Source organism: Acanthaster planci, linkage group LG08, assembly GCF_054643075.1.
Source record: "Acanthaster planci isolate LZ-2023a linkage group LG08, COTS_SCS, whole genome shotgun sequence".
Taxonomy (NCBI): domain Eukaryota; kingdom Metazoa; phylum Echinodermata; class Asteroidea; order Valvatida; family Acanthasteridae; genus Acanthaster; species Acanthaster planci.
This window is the reverse complement of record NC_141784.1, coordinates 12,593,629-12,618,365: the sequence shown is the minus strand read 5'-3', so window position 1 is coordinate 12,618,365 and position 24,737 is coordinate 12,593,629. Positions and strand designations below refer to the sequence as shown.

Here is a 24,737-nt window from a genome sequence, read left to right as displayed (position 1 = left end):
AGATTTTACTGTGGTGCAAATATTTGCGGTGATGTCACAAATTCGCATTTGTTTTCATACGTAGCATAAATTGGGCTGAGCACTTAATTTGTAGGGGAAGAGTACAAAGCTTGTGTACCACACTGACATTGCAGAAGAACCTCATTGGGAATTGATAATGAAGAACTTGTGCGCTTGATAATGTATGGAGCAAAATATTATCTGTTCAGGTGGGAAATGAATGAAATGAACAGAAACCTGAAAATTATTGTACACTTGGCATTTTGTGATTGCTGATTGGTTCCCTAGTGAAGCCTAAGAACACAATAAAGAAAGTTAAACAGCACCAACAAGATTCCCGAGATGTTAGTGCAAGCAAGCACACTGGTCTAATTGAGTCATTAGAGGGTGCATTATGCATGATCTGTTATCATGCACTAGCCTTTTGGGGCCAACCCTCCCTTACCTTGAATTCATCCCTCTCCCGCAACACCTGGCTCAGGTCCTTGACCAGTTGGTCCTTCTCGGCCGCTGCCTTGGCCGTCTGGCCCTGGGCCTCCTGCAGCTTGGTCTTGGTGGCCTCCAGCGCCTTCTCGCAGCGGGCCTTGTCCTGCTCCAGGCTGCTCAGGGCATTCAGGGTCTCCTCCAGCCGCCCCTCCAGGATCGTCTTCTCACGCAGCAGGCTCTGGTGTTGCTCTTTGAGCTCCTGCGGATGGTCAGGCAAATGAAAATGCAACAGATGGAATATTTTTTGAGTCACTTTTGACTTTTTGCCAATATTTGGATTTGTCCCCATATTTTAGTTACAAGAGTTTATCTTGATACTTTACCGATCATGGCCTTGTGTACTTTTTCCAATAAGTTATATTTTGGTAAAGAAAGAAAATTAAGATTAGTAAATGTTTAGTGCTGACTTCATTACCAACATGAGAAATATGGATGTTCATGTGAACATTCTTTCCTGGAAATTGTATTATATTGGGTCTGTTAGATGACACTCACAACCGTTTCTACATGGCAGCAAATTAAAGCAAGCCATCAAAGACAGGCACGCAACTATTCAACTTAAAAAAAAGAGGAAAATATTCTTGCATACAAAACTGCGTGCGCACAGCGCGAAGCCAATTCGGCATGGGGTCCGGACCCGCCTTAGGGTCCCGGAAATATTTGAATTTTACATGCTCTGTGGTGCATTCTATGCAGTTTTTTGTCCCCAGTTGAACTGAAATTTGAGTGAAAGATATAAAACTTTTTATGGCATATTTTAAATTAAAAATACACAAAATGCTTCTTATTTGTGGTTCTTTTATTATGAGAGGAACATTCTGTGAAATAAACCTGTGACATAAAATTGATATTCCCACCTGTCTAATGCATATTTCTTTTGGATGTTTTCACCATCTGATCGGTCAGCGTTACGAGTCCACGTCTGCCGTAATTCATTTCCTTTTTGCATACCAAGCAATATGCCATGCCTGGCTGATCCAGTTTTTGGACAGCTTCAGCTAGAGGAACACCATCAACTGCTTTTTCCAACCAGTTCCACTTCCACGCATTTTTTATGCCTTTATCCTGTCTTTATGCCTTTTGATATCCTGTCCATCACGTTCGATGATATCCTTCCTTTTGGAAGTCATTTTGAGTTTTGACGCGTGCATGATCAACGATCACGATGCACGTTGGCAACAGCGTTTTTTCAACGTTTGTGGCCGGCCGCCTAAGCAGTATAGTATCCATATCCGTCGGGAAAAAATGCGGCACCGGACTATTGGCTTGTTGTCGACAGAGGGCACTTGCACATACGGTGCTGAGTCTGTGTCCTGCACTTTTTAGTGCATTTTATGTGTGCACAAAACAAGGGATCAAACGAGGTTTTTGTGCTCATTAATTAATGTGTAGAGAAAAGTGGAACTCCGTGCGCGCAACGCTAGCACGGCCAGCACCGCAGTGCCAACAGAAACAAGCCAAAATTGCGGATATTATTTTTGTGCGGAGGGATTTTTTAAAAAGGCGGAAATCCGCGGATCCGCGGAAAAGTTGCATACCTGCAAAGACAAGCAACGCTGCCCAACAGTTCCACAAAATCTTGGGAACATTTCAGATATGTTTCTGATGCTTCAGTGACACTCAAAATTGACTGTCATATAAAAAAGCATATATAGCAAAACAAAAACAGAAACTTGACATTGAGAGCATAATTGAGTCAAATTCTTTCAAACTCTGGGGTGGACTGTGTGCTTTGTAAACAAACACTAGGGAAAAATAGCAACATCAGACAAGGACTGTATTATAATCCTTAAACGACTTGGTCAACAATGTGTGGCTGCATCACTATGGCTACAAAACTGTGCACCCATGGAAGCAACTGGCTGGTGGCTTGACACAGATACCCACCTGGTGGTCTGCAGTGACTTCGGCTACTGTCTGCTCTTGTTCCTTGAACTGCTCTTCCACTGTCACCGCCTGGCACTCCAGATGTTTGATACGGGACAGCATCTCAACCTGTGCTTTGAGGAGATCATCTTTTTCCTGAAAACGGGAGCAGAAAAAAATGGTTGAAGTGAGGAAAGAAATGATTTCCCTCCCTTGTTACATTCTTCAAATTAGACAATTCTCTTTGTACCAAATTCTCCCGAATTGTAAGATCTCAAGAACGAACAATGAACAATCATATGCTTCCCTAATGTTGAAAACAATATGAAAAGCCATTCTCCATTGTTATTCTGTGGTTTTCTTAACAGTACTTGACTTCATTCTCATTTTACACAAGCTACTCAGTTTGTCTTTGTCTGTTCAGTTCCAAAATGTTACACACTAAATGTCTGTTGTACAGGCATCACTTCAGATCATATCATTTCCCATGCTAGTTCTTGTTAGCACTGTACCGCTACAATTCTGCTGTTGTAAACAAATTTGATCACAGGTTTCCATCTTTACGAGTCCATTTTTTAATCTGTCATCCACACCATAATGGATTTTCCATGAAATGGCTGGAATACCCACTGAGGCGTAGGGAACTGACTGGATAAGTCTCTCGAATTCCTGCAACCTGGCATGACCGTCGAGGAAGGGACAGACACACTACACTCCACTAACCTGGATGATCTTCTTCAGCTGCTCTTCATAGACAGAGCTCTTGGTCTGTATCATCATGAGCCCCATAGACTCTTCCTCAACTTCCACAAAGTCGTCCACGGAGCGCTCCAGGAACTGGAAGGGGGTGCTGGCCCCCCGCATCTTACCAGCTGAATCGATGTAGCAGAACTGGTAGAACTCACCATCCTCCTCCTTGGGGAGGTAGTAAGCTGTCAAGGGAACCACCCAAAAAGGGAGCATTGTTTTTGACAATTGGGATTCCTTGAATTACAAAAGTGAAATTCCCTAGTAAAACTGTCCTTTGCGGTTAACTAAAATTTGTGTGATTCCACAACTTTGATTTTGGTTTTCACAAACCTTAATTTCAAAATACAGGTGAAGTCTTTGTTTTCTTAATTTCCTGTCTGCAAGGTGTGGGTAATTTTATTTAAATGTAAGATACCGGTAACTTTTCATTTTCATAACTCTAAACATTCCAAACCAATACTTCAGCTAAACTCAAGTATAAACCAATATCAATATACAGCTATTTATAATTTAAAATCTAAAATTCAAAGAAAATGTAAAACTGAAAATAAAATTCAATGAAAAATCCACTTGAATCTGTGCCTATTAAAACTATTGTGCCACTAATATACTGTAAAATACAGTAGGCAGGCTCATTGTTCTCCCGATGTGACATATTGGTTGTTATACTGTCTGTCATTTGTGCTGAAATCTTTGGGAGTGGAACGTAAACATCCTTAACCACTACCAGCCAGGGACTCCGAAATCGGAGCCGTATGGTTTATATGCGTGGCCGGGGTCTCCGAACTCGGACAAAGGAAACAGGGCCCTGTAACAAATGACTGTACTCTGAACAAAAGACCAGGCTGCTGGGCATTACCGACATTTTTCACTCTCAAAAGTGGTGATAATCCAGCGTTGTTTTGAAACCGTATACCAGGGTTTGGGGCATTGAGAGCAAGCGGATTACCACCGGGGACAAAAGCGCTCCACCACCGCAGCGATGAGCCACACAGCACCGCTGCACGCTAATCTGGCCCCTATTGAAAAGAGGTCAGCAGTGCACTGAGCCAGGTTCGTGAACAAAAGACAGTTGTATAACACCGCACAATCTGGGCTCTTTTTACAAGGCTGCGGGCCCGGCTGAAATACTCGGGCATCAATGAAGGTCACCTGTCAACTTAGAGTAGTGCCTAAAGATTACTTCGTGTGGCTATAAACGACCGTTAAATGGAATGATGAATTTTTGAAGGATTTTGAAAACGGAAAAAATGATAGTCATGCCAGCCCAGCTTCATCAATGTTGAAAAATGCCTCGGCACGAAGTGGTTAACACAACAAACACCATGTGAGACACTCTCATCCAATAGAAATACAGCATTGATCAGTGAGTTATTGCACACACATATCTAAGGGAAAGTCATTATCCAGCATGTCGTCCTTTTTTTACAAATTTTTCACAACATCCTTTCCAGGAAGTACAATGTACCGGTACATGAGAAACTATGCAAGCAAATGAAAATATTGGGTTCTGTCTCTAAACTGGAACATTAATCCTACTTTGTTCATTCTCCTGCTGATTAATCCCAATGGTTACACTTTGTGAATGTTCCAAGGACAAAGTATTCCTACTCACAACTGAACATGACTGACTGCTCATATTCATGCCCCTCTTGCCAGTTGTTGGGATGAGGGGCCCAGTCGAAGGCCTTGTACTGCCGGGTGGAACTCCAGCCCACCTTGAAGATGCCCACCCAGTCCCGAGATGTGGGCCGGATGGCCGGTGTCAAGGTGTACTTGCATTCAATGTGTGAACCTAAAAAGATAGCCACCAGTTTCTTGAGTGGAGTCAAATCTGTGGTGCCCAACAACTTGTCCCACTGATCCAACACTTTTGCGTTTCCCCTCACCGATCACCATCCTACTTACTGGTACTGTACATGTACATGAAGGACTCATATTACAAAAAGCCTGAATTAACCCCGTCATCTGATTGGTGGGTCACTGATCACATTACTGAATTATTCATCATAACATTCGGTGCAAATCCACTGCAGAAATAAAATGGCTTTCATTCATGGTATGTGGTTAATAGCATACATTTTCTTATTAACAATCAGACAAAACTGGAACACTTTCAGTGAAGCATGCATTCATTGTGATGGGGATTCAATAATCTGTATAAAATAAATGAGTGTTCCACAAACTTGATTGAAAGTTGATTTCAATTCATTGGATTTAATTAAATTAGTCCATTCATTTAAAGGAGAGAACAACACAATTTGGTAACAGGTGCAATGATATTATAGGACATTCTGCCTGTCACCTCACATTATTCTTACTGCTGCACTCATAAGAATTGATTATGCAGATGATGGTCAGGAGTCTCTGTGCATGCGATATGTTATAGACACATCACGTGTGCGGCAATTTCATTGAAGGGGATTCTATTGGAAAACTTCCAAAAGGAATATACCATAAAATGGATGGGGGTGTTGGGGAAAATGAAAGTAAAAATTTGGAACAAAATCTCTGGAAATCCATCACATGTTGACTTCTTTTGACTCTGAATAAACAGGTATTCATGAATGGGAATAAATATGTGTTTGGCTGGTCTTAAACGTTAGTTTAGCTTGCTCATCAGGAGAATGAATGCTGATAACGTCCTCGCTGGCGGCTCGGGCACTAGTCATGTTAGTAGTGTCCATTCTCCTGAGCCGGTCTTAAACGGACGTTTAAGAGCGGCCAAGCACATATTTGTTCCCTTAAAAATATGTGAGCAAGCACTGTCTTGAGGTTTTTGTTGGTAAAGTGTCCTTACAATTCATGGCTTCACTTGTTCTTTTCAACAACCACCTTTGTGTTTGTCAAACTGCACTTTAATATGAGCATATTTGAGATTTTTGACTTTAGAAGCTTTTCGCCATTCTCCTTCACCATCTGATAGAAAGTCTTTATATTAACTGAAAACTGTAACTGAATAGTCGATGCATCAGATGATTGATCAAGTACCCAAATATCAGGATACACGTTGGCCCAATCATCACATGTGCCTCCATACACTTACAGTAGCGTTTACACGTGTACATCCAAACAAATAGATCTGAATGACACATTAAGTTTCCATTGTCGTTTGCTTTTTCCTCCTTTTACTTACCAGGGGCATATCTCTCCTGTACATTGTGGAACACCACTTGTGCATAGCCGGATGCTGTCATCATTGAATCGTCCAGGATGAAATCAAGGTGTGTGGTTGGGCTTTCTTCGCCATTTCTTGACAGAATTGCCTCAGTCATCATTTATGAGCTACGTACTTCAACTGCACTCTTCTGGAAACATTCAAGAGTTGTTTCGTGTTAAAATACAACATGTTTTCTGTCTATCATGCATGTCTTCAATTTTTTAAAGCCGGACCAAGGTTTTCTAAATGACGAACTTATTCCATCATGGTGAAAAAGCACTTATTTGGAAAACATCTGTATTTTTTGAAGAGTCCATCTGTGCAGCTGGTCGATTATTGTACGATGTGGCAATCTACTGTAAATACATGTACATACATGTATGTCTGTCATCTTGGGATCTCCTTTTCTTTCTGATACACAGCTGTGGGAGCTGGCTTTGGAGCTTTCTAGTCACTCTACCCACAACCACCTCCATGCCTAGCCCATTTGTCATTTCGCCCATTTGCCATTCTGCAGTCCCACCAAAATATGTGTAAGCTCGTGAATTTTTTACGAGCTCTTGAACATCATTGAGCACATTCTGAAAACCTCTGGTGATACATGTGTGTCACATGTACCGGGGGTAATAATCATCTACCCTTTGTCTGGAGCCCCAGAAGTTTTAGTATTAAGCTGACTGAGGGCAGCCACACTCAGATACATGTACATGTTTGAACAACAAATTGTCAGTTACAGTGGGTAAATTTCGACAGTATCTCGTTATGCATTCAACACAACATTCTCATTTTTTTTTTTTTTAACTGATTGGTTGGGTGAATCTCTCCCAAATTAGTATTGCCACTTCAGATGTTTCCACAAAGAACAGCAGGTCTATTGTGGACTTTTAAAACCCAAGACAAGGAACACCTTTGGTCTTTCGGTGGAGATACAGGTAGGCTGGGTGCAATAAGCCAATAAGTATGATCATCCATCACTCTTCGCAATTGGTCAATCTTGTATGGTCAATACATGTATGCAATCTTCAACTTTACTTCCCTTTTTACCCCTTTTCCTTTAACCATAACTAAGAGAGGAGGGGTAAAGGCTGATGAATAGTGCAATAATACATGTAGATGCTTGCAAAGATGAAGTAATCTCACAGATTGGCTGCCCACTATATTGCCAGGCGTGATCAATCAGTCTAACTCATTGTCAACCATTGTGAGATCTGTTGATCTTTCTGCATGATTTGCCCATAATTCTGCCAATAATCAATCACCTTTTCTAACCCACAGTTGTGCAAGATTGTCTCAAAAATGGAAGCACTGTCAAAAAAATGCATGACTAACGCACGATTGTACTGACCAATCACACTCAAATCCAGATTACACTTCACTGAAAATAAAAGTAAGGTGAAAGGTGTCAGTATGCATTAGTTGTCCACTACACTTGTTTCCTAGTTCCAGATTCTTCCTTCCCGCTTGAAATGAAACCTTAGGCCTACGGTACCTCTTATGTGTTGTTCTTCAACTCCACATTCTCAAACAAGTTCTGTTCGAAAGATGCAATGTAAGGGTGTTGATAAAAGTAGGAGGTAGTCGGAGGTAGACAGAGCATGGTCGGAGGTAGCATTTAACATATTTAACATTCAGTAAGGTACTTACATGTTCATTGTAAATGTCTACTCACTCACCCTCCTGGTACGAATGATCACTTTATCATCGGGCTTTCCCCTTTTGCAGCCTAAAAGCATCCCACAATGAGTCAAAATTGACCCCCTTTGTAGCGACGGTATGTTGCATGTACATGTACGTGTGCACGACGTGCGTGTACTGCAATGCCACACAAACAATGCAAGCAAACCACCAACTTTGAAAGAACAGCTATGGAGGCTCAAGCAGAACTTGCATGTTAAAACATATACATGTATCTCTGCACGACAACAGGGGAAAATGTACATGGAAATCCAGACATGCCAGATTGAATTCTTCAGTTAATGAAAGGTTGGTGTTACCACAGAAAGCAGTGTATGTTAGGCTCCAAAGCTTCAAAGAGGTCGAAACTTACTTAAAAAAATATCAAAAACATGTCTTTGGAGTATGATTAAACAAGAAATAATTATTTTATTTCTTCATTAACAATAACAACCATAAAACATCCTCATTCGTATTGCATGTCAGGCTGGAGGTACATGTACATGTACAATCAAGTGCGCTTGCAACAGTTTTCACACAATTTTACTTGAAAAATTTTGAAAAAATGACAAAGAATTTCTTTGATTTCTTTAATTAATGCCAATGCATTAGATTCATGTCATTTTGTTTCTTTCCTTACCAATGCTTAATGCTTAAACAAGAAATTAGTGTTGTTTTATTTCATTCCACGGTACGCCACACCAAAGGTTACACTGAATCCACTGACAAATTCTGCCCATGTGCTGTTGGCAGCCGGAGCTCCATGAGGCAAATCACTGGTTTAATAGGTACATGTACATGTAGTGGTGTACCAAGTTTTTGCTGGGTGCTTATCTGCAATAGTTAATTTTGTAATTTTTCGGATAAATCAAATATATCCGGCCTGACATGCTGAGCCAATGAGAACATTTTACAGATGTTTTGGTCAATAAATATAGAGAAAAACAATGATTTCTTGTTGTGGCACTTATCAAAGATATTTACTAATTTAGGATGTAACTTTTCATTAAAGTCTGAACTACTTTTACTCAACCTCCGATTGACCCCATACAAGTACAGGTATCGAGTGTTGGGTTTGTTTATTGCTACCCCCGGCCTGGTGTGTCTTGCAATCGAGGATAATTCACGATCCTTTTTGTTTTTATTTATAAAGAAACAAAATAACATGGATTTATTGTTTGTGCATTAATCAAAGAAATTTTTGTCACTTTTTCATAATTTTTCAGGTACATGTAAGTTTTAATTACATTCAATATACCTCCAGGTCTAAGTAAATGGGCAAAAATCGTTTGAATAAGGTTGAAAGCGGAGTTGATTATACCGGTACCTCTGGCCTGACAAGCTATACAAAATGATCGTCATCAGGTCGGGGACTAAACAGGGACTAGCAAAGTCCCTAGTTCCTGCTTATGTCACTTGTTCAAGTGACAAGGACGTCAGTTTTATTGCGAGATTTTTCGGAAAATAACGAGATTTGAAATGGGGCAGCCAACATGGCTGCCATTGCCATTGGAGTCTAAGGTAAAATTACTTCAGATCGCTATTTTGGAAAACCGCCACGGTGAATCGTAGATTTCTAATGGCAACATTTTCATGCATAAAATAAACTTCGGCAAAGCTTTATTTTTTTCGTGTAAACGTTTTCATCAGCAAAATTGGACTCACCTACCAACCAAATTCAACACATCCAGTGCAAGATTCGACTGAAAAATCTTCCTGATCTGCTTTTAGGAATATCAAATGAAAAGTTTCGTTTTGATCTGGGGTAGCAGGTTTCCTATGAATTTTGATCAACCACAGCAATTTGTATTGAGGTTTTTGGCCGATAAAGAGATCGATGTCATCTGCAACTGTGATCTAAAAATAATTTAAAAATTACATCACTGTTGCACAATCAAGTGGTGTATACATAGTCTGGCGCTGTCGCTAGATTGTGGTTTGGTCCCCGACCTGGTTATTGTTAACCCTAACCCCCTAGGGACCATTGAAATCATGCCTAAACTTCTTGGGTTCAGAATGGTTAGGGTTAATGAAGAAATAAAATAACAGCTATTTCTTGTGTAAGCATGTATACATCAAAGACATTTTGCCATTTTTGGACAATTTTTCAAGTAAGTTCCACTATTTTCATTAAACCTCCAGGGCCTCACACTCGAAATTAAATCAAGAACCTGTAGCCTACTGTTTATTTCACCACCAGGCGGCCGCTTTCTTTACCAGGCCACCAAATGGATGTACCGGTACACTGTACAGCTTTGAGGCAGAACATACATGTACACTCTCTCTTTGAGTACACCAAGCTTTCATTAACTTGAGAATTCAACTTGGATATACGTTTCTTCTGCTGTTGCGCAGAGATTCATGTTTGAACAACCTGTGTTGTACGTGTAGCATCGGTGTATATACAGGCGTGGCATACACTGTACATGTATGTGTACATACATGTACATAAATGTAGTGTGGATGGAATCAGGTCAACTCGTACCCAGGACAACTCGTATCTACATGTAGGTCAACTCATACACCCAAACTCCTGCCCAAGTCAACTCATACTCAGGTCATCTCGTACCCAGGACAACTCGTATACCAGTACGTTAGAATAGTGCTGCAGCCCAACCGAACCAAAAATTGTCAAACACAGCACTTTTGAACCGAACCAAACCAACCTGGTCCAATCGAATGTTCGGTTTTGATATGCACGGAATGCATGCAAGAAAACGTGATGAAAAAGCAATCACAACAAAACATGGATAACGAGATGTGCCGCACCGGTGCCGCTCCAGTGCATGTGCTATAAATTAACTGTACAGTACAGCACATACATGTTAGGCCTGTGCCGGGTACCCGGGTACCCGCCCGTCGATTTCAAAACCCGGTTCCATTTTTCCGGGCCGGGTACCCGTAAAAAAGTAAATAAATTAGGAACAAACATTCATGCATAAAATGTCTGTGAAATTTCTTACTGAAGGACAGACTTCATGGAAAACCACCGTGCCGATGAAAACCCGGTCCCGCGGTCATACATGAAACTTGAATTCGGAGATCGACAGCTAATTTTGTTACCCACTCCGCCCATTGTACCGCAAGCCGTTTTCCTAGTTCCGGAATTTCCTAGTTCACAAGAATGAAAAAACCACTAAAATTCACGGGCAATAGGTCAATCGCTACGTGTGATTTTAAATATTTCTTTAGATTGAATAGTCATATAAACCTTTGCATCTAATGTCTGCTTAATCAAAATGGCTTTTTTAGAGTTTCCGTTTTTGTTAATGCAAGCTTTTCCCCTACTCTCGGATCGCGCGGCGTTACCATGCAAAGTCGTTGCGAACTCAACTACACGGGCGCAGCAGAAATGTATGTGACGTAATGGGCTCGTCAACTGTGCGGCGCGGGGAGGATAACGTTGATAGCTCACTGTACAGTTTAAAAGTTGAGTCAAACCTTACGCAATTTCTACCTTTTTAATTCATTGGAATTCTTATTTTTCATCTAATTTTCTCAAAATTAAAATATTCTCTATTAGAAAAGCAACTTTTTACAATGGTTTTGGCTGAAAATGGATTTTTCGTGTGGTTACTTTTTATTTGTGAAGACGTTTTTGTCTCGATCCTAAACCGATCCAGAACGAGGAAAGGTGTCATCATCACTTTCGTCGATCGATCCTGTGAGTCCAAATATAAAAGCTTAGATTTTGAAAAAAAAAATTGAAGTATATCCAAAACACAAAGTTGACTTTTGACCATATTTCAGTCGAATTTGAGGATTTTTTAGCTGCAGTCTTACTGAATAATTTTCACGATCAGGAACTAGGAAAACGACTGTACCAAACCTATATGAACAAGAGACCGAAGGAGTTTTTTCTTATGAGGGGGAAGCGCTGTTGATGTACACTTGCATGACTGTATTAGTAACTATCAAACCCTGTCGGCCTAACTGACTTTTGTGCGGAATAAGTAGTGCTTACTGTTTGAATTAAGAGTATTTTTGTCAAATAAAACAATATGAATGAAAATTACTTTATGTCGGGATTGACGACAAAGCGAAAGCAGACTGTGTAATATTCCTGCGGTACTGGGACTCCACGCGGCGTGCGGTAAGTAGTGATCACGCACAAATTGTGCGGTTGATCGGCTTCTTTTTATAATCAAAGCACGAAATGTGCGCTACAAACCCAAAGAGTCAGAGAACCAGTTTAGTTAAGTTTTATACCAAGAAATATTCCGTTTCAAAATTATTTTAGAATTAAAGCAACTTGAATTTCCTCAGTGATTCAGCGGAACTGTGGATGACGAATTGACCAAAAAACAGGTATGATTTTTTCTGTATGTACTAAAGCATTTGAAATCCAAGTATTTTTTCATTCGAACAAAAAGGAAATGTTGACAGGTGTAAGTCATAATACAATCGGCCAATCAAATATCACTTGTCGAAGTACTGATGCATTAAAATTTCGACAATTTGAACCTCAGGAATGGAGTTATCCTGAAAAAGTATTTATAAAACTAAACCACTTCATCGTGGTACGTACCTTCGTGTAGCAAAACTTTCGTATCGCTTAGTCATTTAACAACGTGAAGCGCTGCTATTTTTTCACTTGGGCTTTCTTATGTGTGGTCACATGACCTTTCTTTTTACGGTCACATGGCTGCTGCAGTGTCAGCGATTGGACTGCCTAAAGGGGACTACAATTGGGCCCGTGTTGCAATCAGGTTAGTTTCAGCGTCTTGAAAGCCAGGATTACACAGTTGCAGCTACGTTGATTTATACAACGTGCTGGTCCTCGTCAGAAAAGAAATGAACTTGCGATGACTCCTGACCCTATATAGACTTCCGATTCTTTCAACGCTGTTTGAAGCATTTTGGTGGCGGTTTTTTGGAATCAGAAACTTCAAAATAAGTGGATGTAATGGTGTGGGCATTGTTCCAGTTACGGTGGTATTTTTGTACATAAAACTTTAAGCCTTTTAACCCGTGACGTACATAGCACTGATCTGGTCCGCACGTGACACGACCAGCGCTCGCCATTTGTGCACGCCACATGCGTTACGCGTGTCCGTGGTCATGCAGCATCCGGGACATTTCCTTTGAGCGTTTGCAGGTGCGTATATCATGTACATGTAGGTGGTTTGCAGCTCTGTTCTTTTTTCTGACGTTTCCCGTGAAGATTTGTTTTTCTGTTTCATACACCCACAAAAATTTTGCAAACTGAAGGTAACAATTTCGTTTGATAAAAAGGTAGGAGAGATTAACTCCGACGTTTAGAACAATGTTCTGCTTGCTTCGTATGTACCAAAAAGAACTGTGTTTCGGGCACATGATCCACCGGGTTACGCACAATGCCATTTGTTATTAGGCGATCTCTTTTCCGGGTACCCGGGTACCCGATGTTAACAAAAAACGGGTACCCGGTTCTAAAAATACCCGCAAATGCACACCCCTAATACATGTACATCTACAATCAACTTACCATGCATCACGGGATGGTTGTAAAAAGCAAGTGGTGAGATTTCACTAATAATCAACCGAGAACAAGCAACAAACAGCATTTCTGCTGCATAACAATTCTAAATTCTCACTTCATCCAACTGTGCTTATGTATATTCAAATTTAGTATTATGTTTGCCAATCCGGTAGCCATGCCCTTACATTCTATATTAGGCCAATGATGTCATAAATGGCCGTGCAAAAATTTTGAGTGGATACTGATCAAAGTTGTAGGACTCGTGCTCGATCAGAGGCAACTCCAGAAGGAAAACTGATTTTGCCAGGCGGGCTACGCCTGAGTGCTGCACTGGTGCGACAAGAATTGGTTTGCGCTGTGGCCCAACTTACAAGGATTTTTTAAGTGAAGAAGAGGACATAATTAATGAATTAAAATTAATTATAAAGTTGATCCTTTGCAAGTACAGCAGCCATTGGTAGGATTATCCACTGATGACAATAATACATGCAAGGGCACGAATCAACTCGGGTACGAATTGACTCGGGTACAAATTGACTGGGGAACAAGTTGACTGGGGTACGACTTGACTGGGGTACAAGTTGACTGGGGTACCAGTTGACCTGGTACGAGATGACCCAGATTCATGTGGACCTCTGCACAAAAGAAGTCCACATAATGTAAGGTATGATGGCATTGTGCGGACTTGCACACATCCACACAATGTTTTCCCCTCTTTGAATAACAGTTTCAGAGGTATTTTAGGGTCAAGGTTATTCGTGGCAAAATGAAGAGCAACAGTCCAGGAAATCATCATAAAAAATCCAGCTCGAAGGTGTTATCCAAATTGGAGAAAAAGGAGCATTTTCCTCAAGTTTCCTTCACCACAGGATAACAAAGGAATGTCCACACTTTGTATGTTAAACAGGTACCTGTGTATGTGTGAACATTAGCCCTACACGTAGGGCTGTAGTGGCTCTCTTTTACAATCTATCTCTTATCTGTCGCCACCACAGCCCTACTTCAAGGCATGACTTTAATGCCTGAAATCCAAACTGATTGTCACAAACTTTGAATCCTGATATCTTCCGAAATGCAAAAAACTCAACAATTTTACTTACACCGGCATATTCCTCTGAGTTTGGACTTTTATCTGAGCACCCTAAAGCTTTACAAAACCATGTATTTTCCAATGTATGGTGCCTTGAAAACCTGGCCTGCCTGTGTACCATACAAAACTGGTTCTGCGTCACCTTACGTGACAGACGAACAGAGAACTGGTAAAATTAAATTTGAAAAACATTAATTAATATTAATTAATATCGTCTTCTGCCTTCTGAATACCAAAATTCAAAATGGCAATGGCAATGGCTTTTACCACACTTTCAAAATATTTTTGCCATTTGGGTCTGCGGCTAGGCTAAGTCTAGTCACATACATGTACGTGACCAAGTAAGCAGTCATGGCACGGGTAGTTGCTCATCAACCGGGGGAGGGCCCTGGTATAGCTGAAGGCGGAAGCAGAATCGAAATATCTTCAAGACATATCGATATCAAACGAATATACTCACTAGATCAAAGCTGTTGTACAAACCTCACATGGATTGTCACACAAGATGTAGATTATCGACATATTTCAGATATATTTGGGGGTTATCGAGTACACTCACTCTCAGCAGTTTAGATCCGTTTCGCAAATAATGATGCATAATGACATAAAAAGATATGACGACAACAATCCTCGTTCCATAATTATACAGTCATTATTATTTTAATTTCCGTATTATTTGAAAAATGGTAATTATAAAAATTGTTTGGATGGACTAGTATTTGTTCATAAGTTAAAACTCTAATGCAGATAACAATTTACAAATTAAAAATAGGGCCAAGATTGGTGTTACTACGGAAGCTTCAAGTGACCACCAGGCTATCTGAATTTACGCGAGTACGACTGAGCTGAATGCGCTGATCAGGCCTACTATAGAATACCGAAGTGAATACGTCACGCGCACAATAAGTGTGTAAAATGCATCAGCCCGAGAACCAGCGCGTGAACCAACACGCACGAGTACTCCATTCGTTTGCACTGCACTTTCTGGTTTACAGTGACGTCACACTTCTGTGGTTACTCACTTTGGAGGAGACACTCATTGAAATCGGTCACGGTTAAAACACTGACCAAGATGGAGTTTCGCTGGATTTTCCTTCTCTAATATCTGAGGGGGGGGGGGGCACAGGCTTCGAGTGGGGGCGCGTGTCCAAAGACACACTGTTAAAAATTTCTGTGAAATAACAGTGGATTCATTTATTTCTCAATTTGTCTCTGTTACTAACTATGAGCGTTTTCGAAACGAGTAGATTCGAATTAGACTTTGATTTCGCTGGTTGTAGCCATTTTGAAACAGCGTTTGAAACAAGATGTTAAAACAACAGACATATAAACTTTGAACGCATCAGATCCTATTCAAAACTACAGGAGTATTTCATGATCTGCGCGGCGCCCAACTAAAATCAAAACTATGGGCAAAATCACCCCTCGGTAATAGGGAATTTACGCACAGTTGAAGAATTCCAGCCCCAATTCCATGAAGCCGTTTTTGATTGTGAAAAATCCTCTATGTACTTAATCTGGCCCATGTAGATTCAAAACGATGCGGTTGCAACATTTTAATATAAGAAATAGCGGTGCCGAAGAGCAAAACATGTGAACGTATTTTTGTGGGGGCTCATGTAAACAAAATACAGGCACTGTAAATGTGTTGCGCATAATGCGCACTGAACGCGATGCCATCCATCGCTAGCACTGCGCCCATTGTTCGCCCATACTTTTCAAAATCACGGTTATACGCGCAAGACTGGCTGTTATGTGGTTCAAGCTCTGACTGGAACTAGCGAAATTAAAGCCGAATCCACTCTAAGTCTAAGCCGAAAACACCCTATAGTTTCTTGACACAAGACATATACAATCTGTGCCCTAAATTTATCTTTTTGCCGAGATTTCGGTAACTGGATACTTTTGTTAGGGCAAGCAGATTCAGTTCTGAATGAACGCAGAAAAATCCATGTATATTCCACCTGGATGCAGCATTCCAAGTTGGAAGATGACGCGCTGCTCCAGTTGCTTTCGCTGTACTCTGGGGCCGTTTTCCAATACTCAACTTCGTCTCTGTCGCAGGCTTCGTCTACGAAACCTATCCCTGATTGTGGGCCTGAAGCGTTTAAATTAAATGGAAGTACTGCAGTTTTGGGTTCTTGTGCATCTTAAGTGATGTTTTGTGGCACTATCAGACTTACGATTGTGCTTACAACTTCAAAGTCAGGTAGTAACAAAACAGTTGAGACGGTGCCGAATCGAGTATTGGAAAACGGCCCGGATTAGGCCTACGCTTTCCGCAGGATGCAGAAGCTTACTTAATTTTAAGTCACAGAGAGTATGCAGCGGCGTGCAAAAGTGCTGCGCGACAGTGAGACCGGTGCGGGTGTTTCTGGTGCACAAGAACTGAATCTGCTTGCCCTGACAAAGGTACCCAGATAAAATTAGAGTACTGATTGTATTATCTTTGTCAATATTCTGATTACGGTACCGCGCAGCCCTTACATTTTATTGCTTTACCCAGGGTATGCCTAAACAGTTACGAACTGGTTTCCATTGGGGCCCTGCGATCATTACAAAATTGTTAGAAACTCACGACGAAAAGTAAAATTGACAAATACGACAAACATTAATATTCACAAATACAGACCACTAAAATACCACATACATGTGAACATTAAAATAATCAAGACATTAATTAAATACTGATCACGGGATGGGCGAAAACCCCGCAAAAAACCCTATGGGAAAAAAAGAACACGGGAAATTCCCGATCCGGCTCCAATGAACATTGGCAACCAAGTTAACAACTCCACAGATCAGCCTTTGGGACTACACGGCACTGGTCATGGCTTTCCATAGTTCTGATTTGAATGTCCCTAAGGAGTCTATACTTCTGAGTCGCTCTGGCAAATTTTTCCACATTTTTGCACCTTTCACCGCAAAACTTTGAGCGTAGCATTCTTTTTTGGCTAAAAGGACTTTAGGTGCCTTGACTGAGTATAATGTATCTTGTTAGACGCATCTGTGTAAATGGCATAAACAGATTTGTCATACACACAGGAGCCAACTTGCTTAGACAAGAACAGTCTATTTAGATCTGACTCTCTCGGAAAATGGTACCCAGTTCAGTGTAGCAAACATATTTGCTGTGGGGGTGAGAGAGGTGCATTTGAGGATAATCCGTGCAGCTCTTTTTAGACATTTGTTAAGAATGGTATCGTGGGATATGTATCTTCCTCCCCATACCGTGCAATAGTATTCTAAAGTTAGCATAAGCAATGAAAAGTGTGTGCTGGCTACTTTGTCCGACATAGTTCCGGATTCTGTTTAACATACCTAATTTAGATGAGACTAAATTTTCTTTCTTATGAGATTCTTACGTAATCAACACGTGGGCCCTTTCATATCATTCGTCTATAGTTTCTGCGTCACAAACGCCGAACATTCTATTACATAAAGCGCATGCGCAGATGTAATGGCGTGCCAGGATTCTCACTGTGGGGAGGGGGTGAGTAGGGGGAGCTGGATCATAGAGTAGGGGAGGGAGGGGCCGCAAGTCACAGTATTTTAAAGTAATACTATAATTTTCTGTGTTTACCAAATTTCCAGTTGGGGGGGGGCGACTAGGAGGCGACGATTTTTATAGGGGGATTTAGTATGCAATTTTTATGCACCTCTATAAGTTTTCTCCAGCTTCGTCGCTTGTGCCGCGTAGATGGAACATTGAAGACAATGGGCCAAAGCGCAGAGCAGCAGAAAAATTAAACAAACTTCTTAGCAACCGCCCCATATTCCACTAAAATCGCTTGCGAATCAGACGTGTGAACAGCAGAATGGCTAATAAGATGATTTTAAAGAAAACTTCGAATTTTCAAAACGACGACGCTGAACTGGTAAGCTGTTTTGAAAGTGTATTTCTATTCTTTCACTCTGTATATTTCTAATTACACAACATTTTTATTTCATTCAAAAGTAACGAAGAAAGTGGGAAGAAAACATCTTAAAACTGATCAAGACTATCTTGTTTAGGCCTATACGTATAACTATTTCCCCAATTTTCACGGACTGATAACTTATGATGCTTTTTTTCTAATTAATGTCTACCAGATACATCGGCAGTCACTAACCAGGGATTACCAAGTAATCCAAATCAAGGATGAGAATCGGAGAATAAAGATGATTCTCCGTGCAACTGACAACTCATTCACCACGGTAAGATGTGGATCAACGCTTTTATTTTCTCACTAAATTTATACTTTTCAAAACGAGCAGATGTCTTTACTCGAGTCATAACCACCATGTATGTTTCCGTCTTTTTTTCTAGCTGGGGTCTCTGGAGACTGCTCTGGCAAGGCCAGTAACGGCCTTTGGCCGTAGTTCGTTCCCCAGGAAGAGTAAATCCACCAGCCAACATGCCTGCTATCGTCATAGCGTGGCTAAGGTAATAACAAGTAAAACATGCATTTTAAAATAAGATTTCATCCAAAAAGGTGTCAACTCATAATTTCGAGCATTAAATTGGTTTTGTTGAACGTTTTCGCAGGCTGTTGCCAAAAGTGTTCTACAACCAGCAGTCAGAAAGAGACTGCTGTCACAGGATGAGGGGCATTGTAAGCCGAAGAGGCCTTGCGTCGCTGAGTCCCGGGACTGTGATAATGACAAAAAGAGCCCCAGCATTGACGGTGATGAATTCGTCCGAGTGGGACTCACCGCGAAAGATATTGAGATACTGGACGATGGGGAGTGGCTGACGGACGAACATATCTCCGCGGCACAGAGACTGCTCCGCCGTCAGTTCCCTGCCTTCGGTGGGCTGCAGGAGCCTGTCCTTGGGGAAATACTCCAGTTTGAGCCCATGACCACGGACGGAGCCCAGATCATGCTTAATGGAGGAGGGCACTGGGTGACCATCTGCAGGCGAAACAATGAAGTCAAACTGTTGGATAGCAAGAATGAAGGACTTAATTCGAGGCTTTCCAGCCAGATCTTAAATCTGTGCGGGGACAAGGCTGGACGATCATCTGGTCTCCAAGTTCAGCTTCCGGTGATGCACCCGCAGCGAGGTTCTAGCGATTGCGGACTCTTCGCTGTTGCCTATGCTACCGAGGTGGCTTTCGGGGGAAGACCCGAATTGACTGTCTTTGATCAGAAAGCAATGAGGAAGCATCTTAAGTATTGTCTGGAATCACAGAAGATGAAACCCTTCCCAAGGAAGAATTGCGCCCAAAGGACTTCTAGAAATGTTGGGAGCAAAGCTCAGGCACTCAGGAACTGATGGAGTAATTTTATTGAATATCTACCAATAATCTCCACCCTGCTCAGAATAGCAGAATCAGGAATAAAATGTATAAATTTAAGCAAAAATGGTTTGCCAGATTATGTTTACATTTTAAAGCACATTTTATATTTAAAGAAAATAATGAATTTGTAGTAGGTCTAAATATTTTATAAGTTAACTATTTCCATATTTCATGAAGCTGGTTTGAAAATTAAAACAAAATGGCCATTTCCCAACAAAAATCCGTGGCCGTAAATAACAATGAAATGATTTTGGATTTGTAAAAAAGCATGCACTCTAGTGTGAGCATTCCCATTCTTGAGTGGATAAAAAAAAAAAACTAGCTTATTATTTCATAGAATAAAAAATGGGAAATTGTAAAATATTTGTTGTGGGCATGTAAACTGATGCAACGCATTCCATAATATTCTAATGGTTAAACCGAGGAATTCAGTTCATTTTATCAGCTAATTTGGTCGAAAATTCCAGAGCATTCCCTTCACAATAAACTATTTAAAAAGTGCCACATGACGTCAACTCATAAATATTTTGAAAGGACATCTAAAAATATGGTGCCGCTTTTATGATAAAGAATTTGTCGTTCACTTAATGCACCGTATTCGAACGGAAATGCTATTAATGAAATAGAAGATTTATTTATAAATTGTGAAATAAATTATGAACATTTAATGACAGAAGACAGTTGCACTGTGTCGGCTGTACGTGTGTATTCTTCATTTTCAAAAGTTTTGGTAGGGCACGTTGTTAACATCAGAAACTTGCGATTGGTATGTTAAATTACTTTTTAGCGTTCTGACAAAACTTCAGAGGGCTTCTCCTAAAATCATGGTGTTTGCATTGTCGTGGTGTTTGCATTGTCTTCGTCTCTGCATAGAGTGAGAAACTGATTTGAACTGCAATACAACGTCGAGTCCACATGCACTAAACGGTTCTTATCAGGACCTTATTCCAAAAGAGATCTATCCACATGGTGTTACCGCAAGCCCTCGCTCTGCAGTACATTAATTCTGATAATTATATTAACTTTAAACGCTTAAATGAAAACGTTCTGATGTTAAAATGTAATTAACTACACTCGAACCCATACTTGGATATTGTGTTTTAGCCCCAAGGGCAGAATTGCAACAACATTGTTTTCTGCATGGGAAGTGATCACTGTTCACGGATACGAAGTGGGTGGGATGAATGCCATCGGAGACACTTAACATATAAGTGCGCCCTCGTTCGAAATTTGTACCCGTTTTGTACACCATCTCCGATTTCGGAGAAGACAATTTACTGACAGGAGTTTTCCCCACAAAGTGCTCCCTCCAACCCAAACTTTTATAGTTGCGTCATTGATAACTAACACAAAAAATGAACGAATTCTTATGAGGAAAGCATTTAACTGGAAACTGCTTAACCTGCACAAACGTGGGGAAGTATAGGCCAAAATGACATCAAACGCAATCAAATTTTGCAGAGGCATTTTGGGGGTGTACTCAACGTTTGTTTTTGCGGTTTTTTTGTATTTGTGACTTGGCTACATTTTTTTGCTTTGTTTTAGGGGGGGTGTGTATCACAATATCACATATCAACAAAAAAACCCGTAAAAATTGAAGTTATGCACGGCAGCTATCAGTTAAGAGAATCATAAATTTAGTGAAACCACACAATATTATTTGTCACTTTTCTGTAAACCGCCAGTCTGGTTAAAACTCAAGGCTCACTAAGAAGAAATAGAATAGAAGAAATAATTCAACAGTGTCTGCGTAAATCAGTCTTCTTTGTATTTGGACAAACACAAAGTGTCCGTTGCCTGTGGCTAAGGCTATCATTGGCATCAATTTTCCTGATCAGGTCTTAAACGGACGTATAAGTATTGCCCTATTTGTTCCTGTAGTGACGCATACAAAATCTCCAAAGCAGAGGCGTATCCTGCTTTTGATGTGGGGAGGGGGGCAAATTCAAAAGCAAATGCCGTTCGGGCTCATTTAACGTGATGTTGGAACAGGGAAAAAATAATTGATGTTATTTCATGGTCTCGTTTTCCTTGGGTTTTGGTGCTAATATTTGATAAATATTTACAAATAGGTCATTTGGGAGACATTTTGTGGTAAGTTTTTCAGCATTAGGGAGACATTGGTTTTTAGGGAGACATTTCAGTGTCTCCCTACTTTCAAACTACCAGAAGAGGCCGAATTTTACGGTCCATATTTTGAGAGATGATAGTTTAGGGCCTAAAATGAAAACATACAAAGTTTGGTTCAGATCAGATTGGGGAATATTGAATTATGGGACAGTAAAGTTGGAAAAAATTTGTGCACGTTCTTATGGGAATGTCTCTCTAATGACCCATTAGCGGTAATTATTATAAATATACTGATTACTTTCTTACCTGAAGTATTCTTTCAAAAAAAAAAATCCGTGGGCGGGCATTGCCCTTGCCCCCCCCACGCTGAACACGCCACTGCCTCAAAGCCTCTCCGACAAGCAGCAAAGCATTCGCATTAATTGACTTACTGTGAAGATTATCAAAGAGCCGAACTTTCTTTTGGAAATGCACGAAATGCTGTTTTTATGCTACACTGCAGGTGAAAGAGAGCAGAAACGCTTCCCTTCTAATTTTATAAACATATAGAAAGATTCATATTTTGTTCAATTCATGGAACTCATCATCACCAGATCAGTGTATTTGACCGGATAATAAGTTCTGCGCAACGGACAGACCAATGCGTATAGCGCGTATTATCTGCAAGCGCTAACGCGCTGGTTACGCGCATTAATTCAGTGCCGTGCAAACGGAATCCCTTTCAAGCAAACCAATTTCAAATGTTAGCACGCCTGAATTCGTTCACCTTGCCAGCTCGTTGCGCATTTATGTTAGGAAGCTACACAAGAGCCAAATAAGCCGCAAAGTATACAGATCTTGTTGCCACGAGAATTTGAATCCAGCTATTAAGTGAAGGAAGACGTTGAAGAATGGAGATTCGATTGATCTGGGTGATCGCATTTTTAGTTATCTTGCTGGAGCAAAGTTCCTTCAACGGTAAGTAACGTGCAATAAAACTCAAAAGTTGGGCATTACCCCCTACGTTATTATAAGAAAGACTTGTATCCAACCCCGGCTAAGCCTGGCGGTGTAACAAAATGCCAATAATATATCTTCAGCATTATATGTACACACTTCGTTACCAGTATATTGTTTCATTAATTCTTTTACTAATAGCAAAAGGCTACGGTAAACTGAAAAAGAAGGGCCTAGTGTCATCACAAAAGACAAACGCAAAAGGGCCAATAACAGACATATCAAGTACTATTAATGTTTTACCAAATAGCCATAACGGTGTACATGTCCCACTTAAAAACAGCCGTAGAGGACGCAAATGGATCACAGTAGCACCCTTTGAAAGACCGTTTTCATTGCATTACGACTGACGAAGTGCGATAAGGCAGTCCACTCAGACTAACAGATGAATCTTCAACCCATTGTGAATGAATCTGTGTTATGCATTCGTCTTAAGTTATTGAACACTCACCCTGTTAAGAGAAATCGATATTTGTATAACGTCACACCTTTTCTTGGTATTTTTTCCTTTTTAATCATTCAATTATTTTTTCTTTTTTAGAATCTGTACAGACTAAAAGCAATGTGCTCATGCGAGATTTCAGCTTTCACAGAAACAAATCTGGAATCGTCGCAAGAAACGTCGACAGAAATGTGAAAATTCCTCACGCCGACCACAGCGATGCACTCTTTGAAACGGCTTCTAGTCCCCCAAGGAAGGGGACAAGAATACCGACTAGACACAAACGCCTCGGAGATAACCTGCTGCAGCATGCTGACATGGTTGACGGTAAACCGTTCAGATATGGCGTGGTGAAGCGCCAAGGAGAACCAGCACAGCTGGTGGAGAACGCTGACATGATTGCAGACGAGCTGCTCAAACATGGCCACGAGGTCGGTCCTGTATCAGTAGTTGATAATGACGTTGTAAAATAAAACGGTCAAGGATGAGGTGACAGTTCACCGCTCATCTTACATCGGGTGGTGTTTCACTAGGGAATCCATCTGCTTCACTTGACAACATTCCTCAACACCTCGACAAACGTCTACAGGTTATTACATTCGCAGTGGAAAGACCAACAACTTTTTCCAAATCTTATGTGACAGTGGACCATGGTTAAGCATACATCTTAATTGAGGGAAATATTCAGCTCATTTTGAAACAAACAATATTTATTCCTGGTGAAAGAAACAATTTTCCTGTGCTTTCATCAAACAGTGCCTTGCTTTCCTCAAAATTCTTCATCAGTTATCAAATAAGTCTAAGGTGAGCGAAGGTACTTTGGCAAAGAAGCATTTTCTTGAATTCTGCTCACTAGTTTAGTTGTCCACAGATCTATGACTTCTCCCGTCATTACTATTTCTAATAAAGGTCTTCAAAATGATCTCTTATGCCCTCCCGCACATACCATGCAGACGGTCAGAGACTAAATCTGAAGTCGGCTTTCCAAATGCATTGTCGTCAGAAATTTGCTTGAAATTTTCACTGCGCCTAATTTACCTCCTATCCAGACAATGAGACAGCAGAAGATCGGCGAGCGAATGGAGACGGAAGCAGCACGGCGGACAACGTTTATCATCTGCTTCGCTATTATGGGATGCTGTTTCATATGCACAGTCCTTACTGTAAAAAAACTCTGCTCTTACGAGTAGAATACAGGACCAGCGAAAGACAATAACCGGAATATACAGTTCGTTTGCAATGTAACACGGGTTTTCAGGGAGAGCGGTAAACGCTTGCGCTCTCAAACATGGCAGTAGTTTGCCTTGAAACGGGCATCTTATTTGCAACTACACGTTACTTCGTGCCTTGCCAAATATATATCCAGGCGCAATTCCATGACATAAATAAAGTCATTGCCAACTTGACTTTCAACTTCTGGTCAATTAGCCATTTCCCTTGTCGTGAATGATTCTACG

General features: G+C 40.8%; 3 protein-coding genes across 6 annotated transcripts in view; 2 read left to right on the top strand and 1 right to left on the bottom strand.

Annotated features, from left to right (window-relative positions):
* LOC110977351 (uncharacterized) overlaps window positions 1–15,105 on the bottom strand; it is a 28,874-nt gene extending 13,769 nt beyond the window's left edge. For 2 of the 3 annotated variants that reach the window (XM_022231387.2, XM_022231389.2), the window contains exons 1-6: window positions 14,948–15,105; window positions 6,239–6,410; window positions 4,718–4,897; window positions 3,076–3,284; window positions 2,374–2,508; window positions 446–685 (exon numbers count right to left, since the gene is read on the bottom strand). In XM_022231387.2, the coding sequence (XP_022087079.2) occupies window positions 446–685; window positions 2,374–2,508; window positions 3,076–3,284; window positions 4,718–4,897; window positions 6,239–6,380 (906 nt within the window). In that variant the 5' untranslated portion in view covers window positions 6,381–6,410; window positions 14,948–15,105. The remainder of the gene's footprint in view (window positions 1–445; window positions 686–2,373; window positions 2,509–3,075; window positions 3,285–4,717; window positions 4,898–6,238; window positions 6,411–14,947) is intronic. The other variant, XM_022231388.2, reaches the window with a different exon arrangement.
* A 525-nt stretch (window positions 15,106–15,630) lies between these two features.
* Window positions 15,631–20,452, top strand: LOC110977364 (uncharacterized). Of its 2 annotated transcripts, none has more exons than XM_087139964.1 (4): window positions 15,631–16,899; window positions 18,580–18,684; window positions 18,797–18,913; window positions 19,016–20,452. In XM_087139964.1, exons 1-4 carry the CDS (start codon window positions 16,810–16,812, stop codon window positions 19,745–19,747), a joined length of 1,044 nt encoding a protein of 347 aa, XP_086996090.1. In that variant the 5' UTR covers window positions 15,631–16,809; the 3' UTR covers window positions 19,748–20,452. The 2 variants fall into 2 exon arrangements, with proteins under 2 accessions (XP_086996090.1, XP_022087101.1); XM_022231409.2 differs by lacking the exon at window positions 15,631–16,899 and adding an exon at window positions 18,075–18,365.
* A 2,101-nt stretch (window positions 20,453–22,553) lies between these two features.
* On the top strand, window positions 22,554–24,693 carry LOC110977373 (uncharacterized). The gene is made up of 3 exons (XM_022231431.2): window positions 22,554–22,799; window positions 23,380–23,711; window positions 24,330–24,693. The coding sequence occupies exons 1-3, from the start codon at window positions 22,733–22,735 to the stop codon at window positions 24,468–24,470; spliced, it is 540 nt and encodes a 179-aa protein (XP_022087123.2). The 5' UTR covers window positions 22,554–22,732; the 3' UTR covers window positions 24,471–24,693.
* The last annotated feature ends 44 nt before the right edge of the window (window positions 24,694–24,737 follow it).